Source organism: Rhinatrema bivittatum, chromosome 5, assembly GCF_901001135.1.
Source record: "Rhinatrema bivittatum chromosome 5, aRhiBiv1.1, whole genome shotgun sequence".
In the NCBI taxonomy this organism is placed as follows: domain Eukaryota; kingdom Metazoa; phylum Chordata; class Amphibia; order Gymnophiona; family Rhinatrematidae; genus Rhinatrema; species Rhinatrema bivittatum.
Window position 1 is genome coordinate 80,416,259 of NC_042619.1, and position 14,676 is coordinate 80,430,934.

Here is a 14,676-nt window from a genome sequence, read left to right on the forward strand (position 1 = left end):
TTGAAACCGTGCTCCCGAGGGCCCAATAGGAATGCCCTCTAACTCTGCATTATCTTGGATAGTTGTAAAAGGGGTTTCAGCATCAGTACAAAAAGAGAGGAGAGCGGACAAACCTGTTGCATCCCTCATTGAAGCTGAAACTTATCTGAAATGGTACCATAAACCATGACCAAGGCCTTAGGTGACTTTTATATAGAGTTTGAATGACCTGGAAAAAAAAAAATCTCAAATACCAATATTTTGAAGGGTAGCAAACATAAAAGTTCAATCCACACGGTCAAACACTTTTTCAGCATCAAAATGTAATATTAAGGATTGTAAGTGCTTCCCTCTGCTACACTCTGGAAACTAAACTAAACTTTTTCGTATATTAGATGCCGAATAGCGACCTTTAACAAACAGTGTCTGATCTTATAGAGTTTTTATACATTCTTTGTGACTTTTTGTTTTAAATATTTTCTTACTGATTTTTTTATGGATGATGCATTTGTAAACCACTTAAAAATGTACTCTAGAAATTTTTATTTTTTTTTTAATTCTTTATTTATAATTTTCAAATAATATAGTACATATTATTATACAGCAATACATGGTAAGGTTAAGAACCTAACATCTTAATTATACATATCTCTTAATTCAGTAATATCGTTGCTCAAACCCTTATCCATTTTTAACAATCAACTTGGAGGGGGTTTTGTAATTGCATGATTAGGGAGACAAACAAGATTAAGTAAAGAAAAAATTTTTCTAGCTTAACTGTGCTCTTTCATTTCAATTGGATACCGGGGATGATGTTGACACTCTGGTACCTTCAAGGAAATTTTTTTAACTGATCTGGATCAAAAAATATAAAGAGATCCTCCTGTCTCTTTATTGTACACTTACATGGAAACTTAAGAACAAATGTATATCCAAGTGACATAACCTCCTGTCTATATGACAGAAAGGCTTTCCTTCTTAACTGGGTCGAAATAGCCAGATCAGGAAATATTTTTACAGCTTTTTCTAGAAATACAACAGGATATTTACTAAAATACCTTTTCATAATTGAATTAGCATCTATTACAGAATAAAAAGAGACTAATAATGTACCCCAACTCATTACATTCGCAGAGGAATCTTCCAAAAAATTCGAAAGATTACCTTGAAACATTTCTACTCTTTCAATATTACGTGGCTGAGGGAGAAAAAAGCAAGTATTTATGGTTGGTGACTGATCCAAAGAAAAACCCAATATTTCCACAAGAAATTTTTTAACAGTAATAATTGGATCCTCACCAAGCATTCTTGGAAAGTTTAGAAATCTTAAATTACAACGTTTATGGTTATTCTCCAACATTTCCATTCTTCTAGACATAGATTCTTTATCCTTGATTATTGCTACTTTAAAGTCCAAATTTTTCTTCTCCTGTATTTGCAAATACTTGATTTTTTCATTTGTCTTTTATTTGCTTTTGTGTCATAGTAAATTCCTGTTGTTTTTGTCCCGAAATCAAATCAACTTTCTTCTCAAGATTTTTTATATTTACCATCAAGCCAGCCATCATGTCCCAAAGTGTATCCAAAGTCACTAACACAGGTCGAGTAGGGATTTCTATCCTCTCTGAGGATTGTGGAGAGTTTTCTTCCACTTGAATTGCTTCCTGTATACCTCCTTCAATATCCAAGGAGGTAACCAAAGCAACTTCAATATCATGGGACTGAATGCTGGATTGAGAAATTCCAGCATTAGGCTCTAAATCATCCTTGATATTGGATTTACTCTCAGGGGAACTACCTATCCCTCTCTGAAAAGGTGGAAGCCCTGTGTTGGGACTTAAAGAAGCCTCCTCCAGAGGCTCACGAGATCCTCCCTGATCGCATGGCACATCAGATTCTTCAGCTGCTTTACATACCGGCACAGGAGAGGTCAAAAAGTTTGTAATCTCCTGCTGAATCGGCGATGGAAGTGAGAGGGAGGGAAGATTCTCACTCTTCCCTTCCTCTTAGGAGGCATATTGCCTATTTCACTCTAAGCAAGATTACAAACTTGTCTCTTAAGCTAGAACTTTATGTAACCGATGACCCCGAGAGGGGATATTTAGGAGGAACTTACTTGGGTCTTTGGTCGTTGGGCGAAGCCCGGCAAAGCCTGATGTATCACGCGCCCCTCTAGCGCGCGCGGCTCCAGCGGCGCACCGGCTCTGCTGTGCGCCGCGGGCTGGCAGTTGTTATAGCCACTTCTGGCCCTGCCTCCGTACCTCCCTCCGGCGGCAAAGTCACCACAGCTGCGTCGGGGTACCGGCTCCTTCTCCCGCTCACCAGCGCTGTTCCGGGGGTTCCTCCTGGGTTCCCTTCTCGCCCTCGGGGAACAGAGTGCCGGCAGGCCGCTGTTATAGCCACTTCCGGCCCCGCCTCCGTACCTCCCTCCGGCGGCAAAGTCACCACAGCTACGTCGGGGTACCGGCTCCTTCTCCCGCTCACCAGCGCTGTTCCGGGGGTTCCTCCTGGCTTCCCTTCTCGCCCTCGGGGAACAGAGTGCCGGCAGGCCGCTGTTATAGCCACTTCCGGCCCCGCCTCCGTACCTCCCTCCGGCGGCAAAGTCATCACAGCTGCGTCGGGGTACCGGCTCCTTCTCCCGCTCACCAGCGCTGTTCCAGGGGTTCCTCCTGGGTTCCCTTCTCGCCCTCCTCTAGAAATTTTTTAAATAAATGAATGAATGTCTTCGAGTGGCCCAGTCAAGCCCCAGTTGTAAATCTAATAGAAAATTTGTGGCAGGACTTGCACACTGCAGTCCACGGATAAACCCCATGCAACCTGAAAGAGCTTGAGCTGTTGTGCCAATAAGCTGCACCATTTTGCTATGCAAATTTAGACACTTATCCTAAACGATTCAAGTCTGTTATTGCTGCAAAAGGAGCCTCTACAAAGTAATGAGTGTGAAGACTTCTGCAATCAAGATTTATTTATTCCTAATTATTTCTTGGAATATTTCTATGATTGTTTTTATGAGATCAGTGAAACAAACTCCTCCTTCAATACATTTTGGTTTGTGTTTTTTTAGACAAAATCTAAGGGTTTGAAGATAAGGCACTATATTTGCAGCTTCTGCTCCTGAAGATGTTTGTTACCTAATACCTGTTTTATCTTTGCTTATTTTTGGGAAAATTGTCAGGATTTCAAATTTCGTGTGAAGTTGTAAATTTAAAAAGTAATGATTTTTCTACTCCTTTGTTTTTAGGGTCTGGAGTGCTCCTGTTCATTTTCCATGCAAATTTTTGTGGCAAAAATGTTGTTGCTCGACTCTGTGGATCATGTAGTGTGCAAGCCGTGGTTTTAAATGACAAATTCCAGCTTCCTCTGTTTGTGGTAACTCTTGATTTGTTTTGTTTTTCTAACCTTTTTGTAGCATGCAGTGTTTTCTCCATTATCGGTATTCATTAAATTAATCAAGCTCAGCCTGTATGTCCAGATGCAAAAGTATTTTGTAGATTTACAGAACACTTTTTTCAAAGTCATTTACCAGGGTAAATAGCAACTTGTGTAAATTGGCTGTCTGAAAATTATGCTCCTTTAATACAGCTAAAATTGTATTCGGTATTCCACCACACATGCACTTTCTGCTGCATTCGGATGATGCTGTCCTGGGTGCGTGTTTAGGTTGGGAGAGGAAGATAAAGTACGTAGCTTACATTTTCAACTCTATGCCCATCATTTTCTGAGGAAAAAATATCTACACAAAAAGCAGGTGCCAATGTTTGCAGGTATTTTCTACAAAGTACCCGTGGCAAGTTCCAAAGGCAAGTTATATAAAAGGTGCAGGTAAAAAGTACCTAGGAACTTCGTCCTATTGCAGATAGTTTGAGAGTTGCCTCTTTAATGTGCAATAAGCAAGCTCACAGTGTTATGCAAAATTCTGAGACATTTTTACAGCAATCACTATAGAAACCTGTGTGAAAGCTGTAAATTTGGAAAGATTTGATATTTTTAATGTCTTGATTGCCATAGCTCTGTAGTTAAATTGAATCAAATGTATATTTTGCTTTTCCATAAGAAATACTCAAATCTAGGTACAACAAAGTATATTGTACTGTTCCATTTGCTTGTATTACCATAGTTGTCAACAGAAGGGATCTGTCAGTAAGCTTTCACCTAATGTGTCAGTGAAGTCACTATTTAATCTCTGGTTATGCTGTTCCCTTGCTGTTACCTCTGCCCATGGTATTTGTTCAAGCATGCTTGAATTCTGTCGCTGCTTTAGTTGCTAAAACTTTGCTAGTAGGAAATTCCAGGCATCCATTATTCTCTCAAACTATCTTTTCTATACCTCTTTTCTTCCAACTTCATAGTTTTCTTTATGTATTAAAAATTCTACCCTCTTGATTACAAATATGAATATTATGTAATTTCATTATAGCTTACATTCATTGGGATTCAAGATTTTTATTTACTTATTTATTTAGAGCTTTTCTATACCGGCATTCATGATACAATCATATCATGCCGGTTTACAGGTAACAGGGGGTGCGATAACCTTGAACATTTAACAAGTGTAGAGGAAACAAAAGTTACAATAAAACAGGGTTGCAAGAAATGGGGTAGGAAGGGAGACAAGAGTAAGAGTAACTTTAAAGAAGAAGTTATTTACATTGTGCTGAAAGGTCTCTTAATAGTTGTTTTGGTGCATCAGTTAGACTCGGGGAAGGCTTGTTTGAAGATTTATCTCAATACATATGCACTTGTGCTTCTGCATGGGATGCTAATTTGGGGTTTCCTATGCTAAGACCTGGGAAGCTCTCAACACCTAGGTGACATGCCTCGATAGAGCATTGGGCGAGTATACAAGCCATCATGCTCTTTGATCAGAATTTTTTAAAATGTTGCTTGCCAGTGCATGTTGCATTCAAGAAGTTCTTGAATGCTAAATTATATAGGGAGCGACATAACTAGTAGAATAAAGGAGGTGATCATGCCAATAACAGATCATTGACGAGACCATACATAAGTATTGTCCGGTTTTGAAAGCCTTACCTATGAAAGGTTATAAACAAAGTAGAGGTGGTCAGAGCAGGGTTCAGATTCTGCATCAGATATAAAAGAGTAGAGGAGTGATGGAAGATGATATCAAGACATTCAGATAATTCAAAGGTAAAAATGCACAAGAGATAAATCTTTTGTTCAGTGGAAAGGAAGTTCTATAACATTAGGTAATGATATGAGGTTCCCAGAGAGGCAGGGGGAGCAGAATTTGGAGTAATATCAGAAAATATCTCTTCATGGAAAGGGTGGTGGATCCTTGGAATGAGCTTCCAGGGACAAGAATGGAGGCAAAAACAGTAACAGCATTCAAGGAAGCATGGGATAAGCATCGAGGGTACTTAGTTGTAAAGTGGTGGGGAAAGTCAGAGATGAACTAGTGTTTATGACATGTACCAGGAAATAAATTGTACAGATTAAATATGCCTTAGACATCCTTATCCACTAAAGTATTTTATACTGAAAAGAAATTTTGAAGACTATACAATGTGGGAAGATAAATCAAATTTATTTTCTTACTATTGCTTTTGGTAATTGGCTTTTTAATTGGGTTTTTGAGAGGCCAGCCATCAAAGAAGTGTATTTAACTATTTGCATTTCAAATGCTCTTGAATTGGGAATTACTTTAGCAGATAAGGAGGTTTAAGGCCTATTTAGTCTGTACAGTCTTTGGTACATGCCATAAACCCTAGTTTCTGTTCGTACCCCAGAGCAGTCCAGAGAAGTGGTGTTTATGCATCCCTATCAGCAGATGGAGGCAGAGAATAAAATTTTGAGGCACTGCTACGTAACCGAGAGTGCTACCTACAGTCACTCAGTATTTCTCTTTCTCCAGCAGATGGTAGATGGTGCAAAATCTGCAGTCAGGAGACTGTTTTGGATTTATGAGCCTTCCTCCCAGGGGGTTTTTGGGTCCTAGTAGGTCCTTCCCTGTCTGGTCGAGGTGGGCAAGCTGGGGGTTGTACGTTCGTTCCTTTCTTCCGTGGAGTGTAAGTCTGGTGGTCCAGATCCCTCCCCTTCACGAGGCTGCTGAGGCAGCTACAGGCTCAGTGTGGCTCGTCTTTTAGTTGGTCCCTTTTTTTATTTAGCTGAATTTCTTTTTTTCTGCTAGCAGCTCTCTGTTCCATTCTAGGAGAAATATCTGATAATAATAGCTGCTTCCCATGAAACCGGAGTGGACAATGTACAGGCAGACTTCCTCAGCAGACAGCGTCTGAATCTGGGGGAGTGGGAGTTGGCGGAGGTCTTTTCCTTGATTCAGCCAGGTTAGGCAGACCAGCAGTGGATCTCATGATGACTTCAGGAAATGCGAAGACAGATCGGTTTTTCAATCGCAGAAGGAAGGTCGGATCGGAGAGTTTCGATGCTCTCATTCAGCTGTGGCCAACACATCTGCTGCTATATGTGTTTCCACTGTGACCTCTCATAGGTCAAGTGCTATTGTGCATCGAGCTTCATCCAGGCATGTTGATTCTAGTGACATCCAAGTGGCTGCCCCGGCCGTGGTTTGCGAACCTTTTTCGTCTAGCGATGGACAGTCCCGTTCACTTGGCCCATCTGTAAGGGCTGTTGTGGTGGGGGCCCGTATTTTCTGACAGGGAGGATTGCTTCTGTCTAGTGGCTTGGCTTTTGAGAGGCAGTGGCTTCACTTGAAGGGTTATTCTGAGCCTGTGATTGTGACTTTGCTTCAGGCAAGGAGGCCTTTCATTTTGTTGGCTTATGTCCAAGTATGGAGAGTGTTTGAATTGTAGTGTTTGCAGACTAGGATGCAGCCTTTGAATGTGGATGTTCCGCAGATTCTGGCCTTTTTGCAAAGTGGCTTAGCTAAGGATTTGGTCTATAATTCCCTTCAGGTTTATGTGGCAGCTTTAGGGTCCCTTCGAGGAATGATTCAAGAAAGACCATTGGCATCTCATCCGGATGTGGCTTGTTTCCTCAAGGGGGCAAAATATCTTTGTCCTCCGGTCTGGAAGATTTGCCCAGCATGGAATTTGAATTTGGTTCTTTGAGTGCTGTGTGGTCCTCCTTTTGAATCAGAAGGGCTTCTTTAAAGGATTTAACCCTGAAGGCTGTTTTTCTGGTGGCTATCTGTTCAGCTAGAAGAATTTCTGAACTGCAAGCATTGTCATGTAAGGACCCTTTCCTGCGTTTTTCGGAGGATGGGGTTTCTTTATGTATGGTTCCTTCCTTTTTACCTAAGGTGGTGTCCTTTTTTCACCTTAACCAGGTTGTCAAGCTACTGGCCTTTCCGAATTTGGCAGCTGATGATCTGATGGCAAGGGAACTTCGCTTATTGTTTTATTTATTTATTTATTTATTTAAAAGTTTTTATATACCGCACTATAGGGTAGTAGTCTATCCATCTTAGCGGTTTACAAAATTAAAACAAACATAATATTGTTTTTGTGATATCTTAAGGTGATGAATACCTTTCTGAGATCTGATCATCTGTTTGCCCTGTTCAGTGGTGCAAGGAAGGGTAATAAGGCTTCCAAGAGCACTATTGCGCGATAGTTGAAGAAGACGATAGCTTCGGCTTACATCTCTAAGGGCCGATCATTTCTGGAGGGGGTGAGAGCGCATTCCACTAGGGCACAGGCAACCTTGTGGGCGGAGTGCCAGTTACTTTCTGCACAGGAGATTTGTCGAGCGGTGACGTGATCTTCTCTTCACTTGGATTACAAGTACCAGAAGAGGCAACGTTTGGGGAAAGTGTGTTGTGCATGGTTCTTTCAAGTTCCCGCCCGGAATAGAGGGGCTTGGGTACATCTGGATTGATCCAGGGTACGAACAGGAAAGGAAAATTGGTTCTTACCTGCTAATTTTTGTTCCTGAAGTAACTTGGATCAGTCCAGAGACCTGGTCCCATCTTTTGATAGACTTCCTTGCTTCTGGATGTTGCTGAGCTGGTATGTGATATACTCAGATTAATGAAAAGTGTAAATAGTTTGGTATATGCTTTGTTTAATGGGGCCTAGTTTTCAGAGGGCTCCAACTTTTAATTCGCTATTTGCCCAAGGTTTATTGGTGTTTAAGGTATACATCTTGGCTTGGGTACAGGTAAATACTGAGGGATTGCAGGTGGCACACTCTGTTATGTAGCAGTGCCTCAAAGTTTTGTTCTCTGCCTTCATCTGCTGGTAGGGATGCATAAACCCTCTTCTCTGGACTGATCATGGTACTTCAGGAACGACAATTAACAGGTAAGAACCAATTTTCCTTTGATCTGACTTTCCCACCACCTCACAACTAAGCATCCGCTATGCTTGTCCCATGCTATCATATGTCTGAGATAGCTATAGTTGAAGATTTTGTTTATCTAAAGCTGGACAATACACTATGGTTCCTCAAAGACCATAGTCCTGTCTAGTTTTAAAAAATACATACATTTCTTAGCATCCAGTCAGATGAAACTAGAACAAGTGGGTTGTGCACCTCTACCAGCAGATGGAGACTGAGCAAACTGACATCATGGTATATATATATATATATATATACCCCTGCAGTGACATCAACCTGCTAGTATTCTCCATCTCCAGCAGATGGTGGATGTGCATCTCCCCACTGGAGATTGCTTCATTTTAAAGAAAAGAATAATTAAGGAAATAAATTCACCCCGCTCTCCTGCAGTGATTCCAAATGGTCTCTCCCACGGTTGAGAATTCCTGAGGTGATTTCTGTAATCCCTTGGACAAGTGCCTTGATACGTTAGCTGATTTATCAGCTGGCATGGACATAGATGATTGAGCAGCTGAAAGGCAGTGGGTGCAGAAAGCCGAACAAGGTGGTGATGGCACATGCCCTCTTCCCCCGCAGCTGGAGTCCATCTCTGTACTCAGCCAGGTAAGGCTGAGCTCAAGTAAGTTTAAAAAAAAAAATTTACAGAGACTTAGAGGTTTTTCGTTGTGTAGGGCTTCCTCCTCCCCCGGTCTCCATGCTCGCTGTGCCGGTCTGACATTCGTCCTGCTTTGTGAGGTCAAAGGATATGGGCAGCCCAGCAGGTTGAGTAGCCCCCTTAGGCTAGGCCCTGCTCTGAGGCTTTTTGCTACATGCCAGGAAGTAGGCCACAACTGTTTTTCATGCACTTTCTAAAGCTGCCCTCCACAGGATTGTTGGTCCGGCGTGTGCGTTTAGCTGTATGTCCAGGTTGTGCGCCCAGTTTTCAGACGCAAAGTCGGGCCTTGTAATCTGTGTGCCCACATTAAGCACCCTTTCCCTCTGCACACAAGTGGTACTGTGTGCTTGTTTTTTGTATGCTTAATTTTTGGCTGCCTAGATGTGTGTGCCTAAGTGTTAGAAGTATAATTTTTGAGTGCCTAGTTGAGTGCTTATTTAAAAATATATAAATAAATAAATAAAACAGCATGCCTCCAGCTGCCGCTCAGCGCACTGTCAGCGTTGTACCTAAGAAGCCTAAACGTCTTTATTTTTGCACTGCATGTCATATTCGGGCATCTAAGCCAGGAGTGCTCACTGATTTGTGCTAGCGTTGTTTGGAGGCCCAGGGAGAATTGTTTTCTCTTGACTTAACTAAAGCTGGTTCTTCCCAGCCAGATGTGAGTCTGGGTAATGACTACTCAGGTAGGGCGCCTAATTTTGGAACTCCCCTAACTGGTTCCTCAGCAAGGGGAAGGTAGCTCAGTGAGTACTCCTCAGGTTCCTCCTTGTCTGGTTACCTCTACTTTTTCATGGGTAGAATTTTTTTTCAGGGGTTGCAGTCCTTCAGGCACAGTCCTCTGTCCTGTCCAATGCTCCTTAGGCAGAGGTGCAGGTGGGAACCTTGCCTGGACCTTCCATTAAGTGCTGAAGTACTCCTACAGCAGTAGCGGAACCTCTGGCTAGAGATCCGGATAGCACAGATGACACCGATCCTATCTCTCTTAAGGATGGTGAAATTCCCCCCGGATTGGAACCATTTAGAACTATGTTACAGTTCTTTCATAGAGATGAACTGCCAGCTCTGATTTCCCCGACCTTGAAAATGCTTGGAGTTCCTGGGGCAGGTTCAGTGTTTGAGCCAAAGAGAAATCTTATTTTGGTTCCTTGCGTGTAAAGCCTCTTGTTTTTGCCCCATGATGGAGGCCATTCAAGAATTGATTGATCTTGAGTGGGGTGCCCCAGAGGCTAATTTCAATGGGGGTCAGATTTTGGAAGACCTGTACCCTCTGGATCTAGTGGTAAGAGAGCGCTTTCATTTTCCGAAGGTAGATGCACTTGAGTGTGCAGTCTCCAAGCGGACCACTATTCCTGTGGAAGGAGCGGCCTTGAAGGATGCTCATGACAAAAAGACTGAGACTATCCTTAAGCATTTGAAGCTGTAGCAATGAGCTTGCAGATTGCTTCTTATTGTTACTTGGTGGCTTGCTCTTGCTTTCTTCTCTCCCAGGAGGTTGATGGCTCTGGGGTAAATTCAAGAGCAGTTATGGAACCAGCTGCTGCCTTCTTGGCAGATGCGGGCTGTGATTTGGTCCACACTTCAGCCAGAGGGCTGGCTTTGATAGTAGCGGCCAGGCACCAGTTATGGTTGAGAAATTGGTCAGCCTATGCAACCTCCAAGGCTAATCTCACCAAATTGCCCTTTAATGACTCTTTTTTGTTCGGCAGCAAGTTGTAAAAATTGGCCAGTAAGTTGGGCAAATCTCTGGTTTCTCATTTGCCAGAAGATCAGAAGCAGGCGCAGCGCTCCCTTAACATGAGAGGTCGTGCTAGAGGATCCAAGCATTTTCGGCCATATAGAGGAATGACTTTTCAGAGGACTCGATCCTTCGACAGGTCTCAGTCCTTTTGTCCTCGATAACCCAGAAGAGGTGCAGGCTTGGGTAATGGAACCTCTTGAGCCTCCCAATGAAGGTTTGCTGACCCACCCTCGGGAACAGGAAATAGGGGGATGCCTCTCTCTTATCAGAGGTGGGTTGAAATCACATTGGATCAGTGAGTCCCGGAGGTGATATGAGAAGGATATGTGATGGAGTTTTGCAATGTTCCTCGGGACGTGTTTATGGAGTCTCCCTTCCACTTCCCACAGAAGAAGCAAGCAGTGGAGGCTACATTGGTAAGGTTCCTCAGTCTGAGGGCTGTGGTCCCAGTGCCCATGTCTCAAATATAGGGCGATATTCCATTTATTTTGTTGTGCCAAAGAAGGACTACTCTTTTCATCCCATCCTGGACCTCAAAGGTGTCAACAGTCATCTGCGAGTGATGCATTTTTGCATGGAGACATTGCATTCAGTGATAATGGCCGTGCAGTCGGGGGAATTTCTGACCACTCTGAATCTGTCCAAGGCATATCTTCACATTCCTATCCGACTAGAACATCAACGCTTCCTGCAGTTCACAGTTCTGGGATGCCACTTTCAGTTTCGGGCGTTGCCCTTTGGTCTGCCTACAGCTCTCAGAACCTTTTCCAAGGTGATGGTGGTAGTTGCGGCAGAGTTGAGATGGAATCCTAGTATACCTTTATTTGGACAACTGGCTCATTCATGTTAGGACACTGGAAGAGAGCTGCCTGGTGACTTGAAAGGAGATTTCCCTGTTGATGGAACTCGACTGGGTGGTGAACCTAGCCAAGAGCAGCCTTCAGCCTACTCAGTCACTGGAATACTTGGGGGTTCAGTTTGACATGAAGCGGGGCAAGGTGTTTCTGCCAGAAGCTCGAATTCAGAAGTTGCCAGCTCAACTCTGTCATTGAACACTGCGCCCGACCGTATGATCTTACCTGTAGGCCCTTGGCTTAATGGTAGCAACCCTGGAAGTGGTACCATGGGCAAGGGCGCCTATGCATCCTCATCAGCGCTGTCTTTGTGGAATCCACAGTCTCAGGACTATTCGATTCTACTCCACCTGCCAATGGAGGTCTCCTCCCAACTGCAGTGGTGATTGCAAGTGAATTATTTATGGAAGGGGGTATCCCTATCCCCACTGGACTGGCTAGTACTGACAATGGATGTGAGCCTCCTTGATTGGGAGCTCACTGTCAACAGCTGACAGCGCAAGGGCACTGGAGTGTGGCTTACATCAATCGACAGAGAGGTACCAAGAGATAAGTGTCACAGGAATAGATCAGTTTTATGGAATGGGCAGAAGTACATCTCTAGGTACACATGGTCAGGACCTACATCACTAAACAATCTATTGTCTTTTATGATATATTGTAACTGAACCTATTTGGCACCTGTTAGAATGTACTATTTTATGCATTCACCTTCTTTAATTTATGTGCCTACATGTAAACCGTTGCAATGGTATAGAAAAGATTTTAAATAAATAAATCTCAGCCTCACATACTGCAGGCAAAGACAACGTAAGAGCAGAGTTTCTCAGCAGGGAGAGTGGACCCAGGAAAGTGAGCAGTGTCCAATGAGGTATTTCAGCTGATTCGGGATCACTGGGGTCTCCCATTCCTAGACCTGTTGGCAACCTTGCTCAGTGCAAAAGTTCCAAGCTTCTTTGGCCGCAGAAGAGATCCTAGATCATTGGGGATTGATGACCTAGTGTAGGAGTGGCCGAAAGACAAGTTGCTGTATGCTTTTTCTCCATGGCCCATGTTGGGCAGATTGATTCAAAGAATTAAATGCCAAAGGGGAAGGTGCTCTTGGTTGCTCCAGATTGGTCCAGGAGACCGTGACATGCAGATCTGTGGAGGCTTCTGGTGGATTTGCCTCTTTGACTTCCAGTGCACAGGAACCTGTTCTTCAAGAAAGTCCTACTTGGTTTTGTCTTACGGTATGGCCCTTGAAAGGACTCGCTTGCTGAAACGTGGATACACTGCTGCAGTGATTTCCACTTTGCTAAGAGCTAGGAAGTTCTCCAATTCCTTGAGCTGTGTGCGGGATTGGAGAGTGTATTCCTTCCTTTCTTGGTCAAGATTCTGCTCATTTTGGAATTTTTACGGGATGGCTTAAAGGCCTGTCTCTCAATTCCTTAAAGGTGCAAGTAGTGGATCTCGCCTGTTTCAGAGGTCAGGTAAATGGTAGATCCTTGTCGGCTCATCCTGATGTGGCCTGTTTTCTGAAAGAAGTGAAACATCTTTGTCCTTTGTGGTTTCTGGTGCCCCTATGGAGTCTTAATTTGGTTTTGGATTTTTTTGGTAGCCCTCCATTTAGATTGCTGCGTACTCTGTCCTTGTGTTCGCTGATCTTGAAAAGCGGTGTTCCTTGTGGCAATTTGTTCTGCGCATAGGGTTTCCGAACTGCAGGCCTTGTCTTGCTGGGAGCCATTTCTCCAGGTGACTCCAGAGGTGGTACAGCTGTGTACCATTTCTTCTTTTTTTTTTTTTTTACCGAAGGTGGTCACTGAGTTTCACTTGAATCAGTCCATCTCCCTGCCATCTCTGGAGAGAGAGAGAAATGAGAGGAGTATCATCTGTTACAATCTTTTGATGTTAAGAGATATTTTAAGTATCTAGAGGTTACTGAGCCTTTGTGGAAGTCGGATCACCTGTTTGTCCTTCACGGTATCACTAGACAGAGCGCCAGCCTCACAGGCTACCATAGTTTTGCTGGATTAAGGAGGTAGTCACGGCTGCATACATGGATGCTGAGAAGCCGTTACAGAGTCAGGTTAGGGCTCATTTCACTAGGACTCAGGCAGTGTCATGGGCAGAAGCTAGATTGTTGTTTTCCGTCGACATTTGCCAAGCTGCAACATGGTCCTCCTTACGTACCTTTTCCAGTTATTATCGTCTGTCACAGCCTTTGCACATGCGGTTTTCACAGGACAGTGGGCAGCCTCCTGCCCTTTTTAGATGCATCCCACTTGTTCTGGATTCATCTGATTGGATGCTAAGAAATGAGAAATTACTACTTACCTGATAATTTCCTTTTCTTTAGGACAGTCAGATGAATCCAGCTGCCCTCCCTTGGCTGCCGAATGATTGGATAATGATCCTCCTGTGTGCCTATGTGTTACAGGGATGACTGATAAGTGTTGCTCCAATCCCTAGACTAGTGTTATTACATTCTTGTCTGAGCTCAGTGTTTCATGTTGGCTGAGTATTGAAATGGTTATCTGTTTTTAATCAAGTTTTTTCATAGGCTGTCCACAGTTTCTTTTGAAGAAAATACTGGCAGGCTGATGTCACTGCAGGGGTATATATACTGTGGTGTTGATTTGCTTCGTTTCCATCTGCTGGTAGAGGTGCATAACCCACTTGTTCTGGATGCATTTGACTGTCCTAAAGAAAAGGAAATTATCAGGTAAGTAGTAATTTCTCATTTTAATTCTTAGACCAAATGAATGCAAATATATCTAATGAATTAGCATCCTTTGAGAAATGGGTTTAAGTACTCTGATTTAAAGACCAGAGATTTGGAAACAGTGATACTGTTAGGTAGTTTTGTTAGAATTTTTAGTTAACTAACGATATATTTTCCTACCAAGTTAAATCTTTATGTATACTTCAACAACTGTAACTGATATCAGACCATCTCTTCATATCTTTGCAGGGTTAGCAGTTAGGGGATGTTCTGGTTTTAATTGCTAGTAATGATCCAAATGTTTGTCTGTTTGCCTCCAAAATATAGACCAAGTGTTTAATGACTGGGCATTGCCTTCAGTTGATACTGCCAGTGGTATTCTTTTTTTTTTTATTTAATCTTTATTAAATTTTTCAAAATGCCTTACATCATGAAAACAAGAAAATATATAAACATAAAGCAACAC

At 42.9% G+C, this 14,676-nt stretch overlaps 1 protein-coding gene across 2 annotated transcripts in view; it reads left to right on the plus strand.

Annotated features, from left to right (window-relative positions):
• Window positions 1-14,676, plus strand: part of MPHOSPH8 (M-phase phosphoprotein 8) — a 248,377-nt gene that overhangs the window by 113,880 nt on the left and 119,821 nt on the right. For both annotated transcript variants that reach the window (XM_029602497.1, XM_029602498.1), the window contains exon 12: window positions 3,221-3,348. In XM_029602497.1, the coding sequence (XP_029458357.1) occupies window positions 3,221-3,348 (128 nt within the window). The remainder of the gene's footprint in view (window positions 1-3,220; window positions 3,349-14,676) is intronic.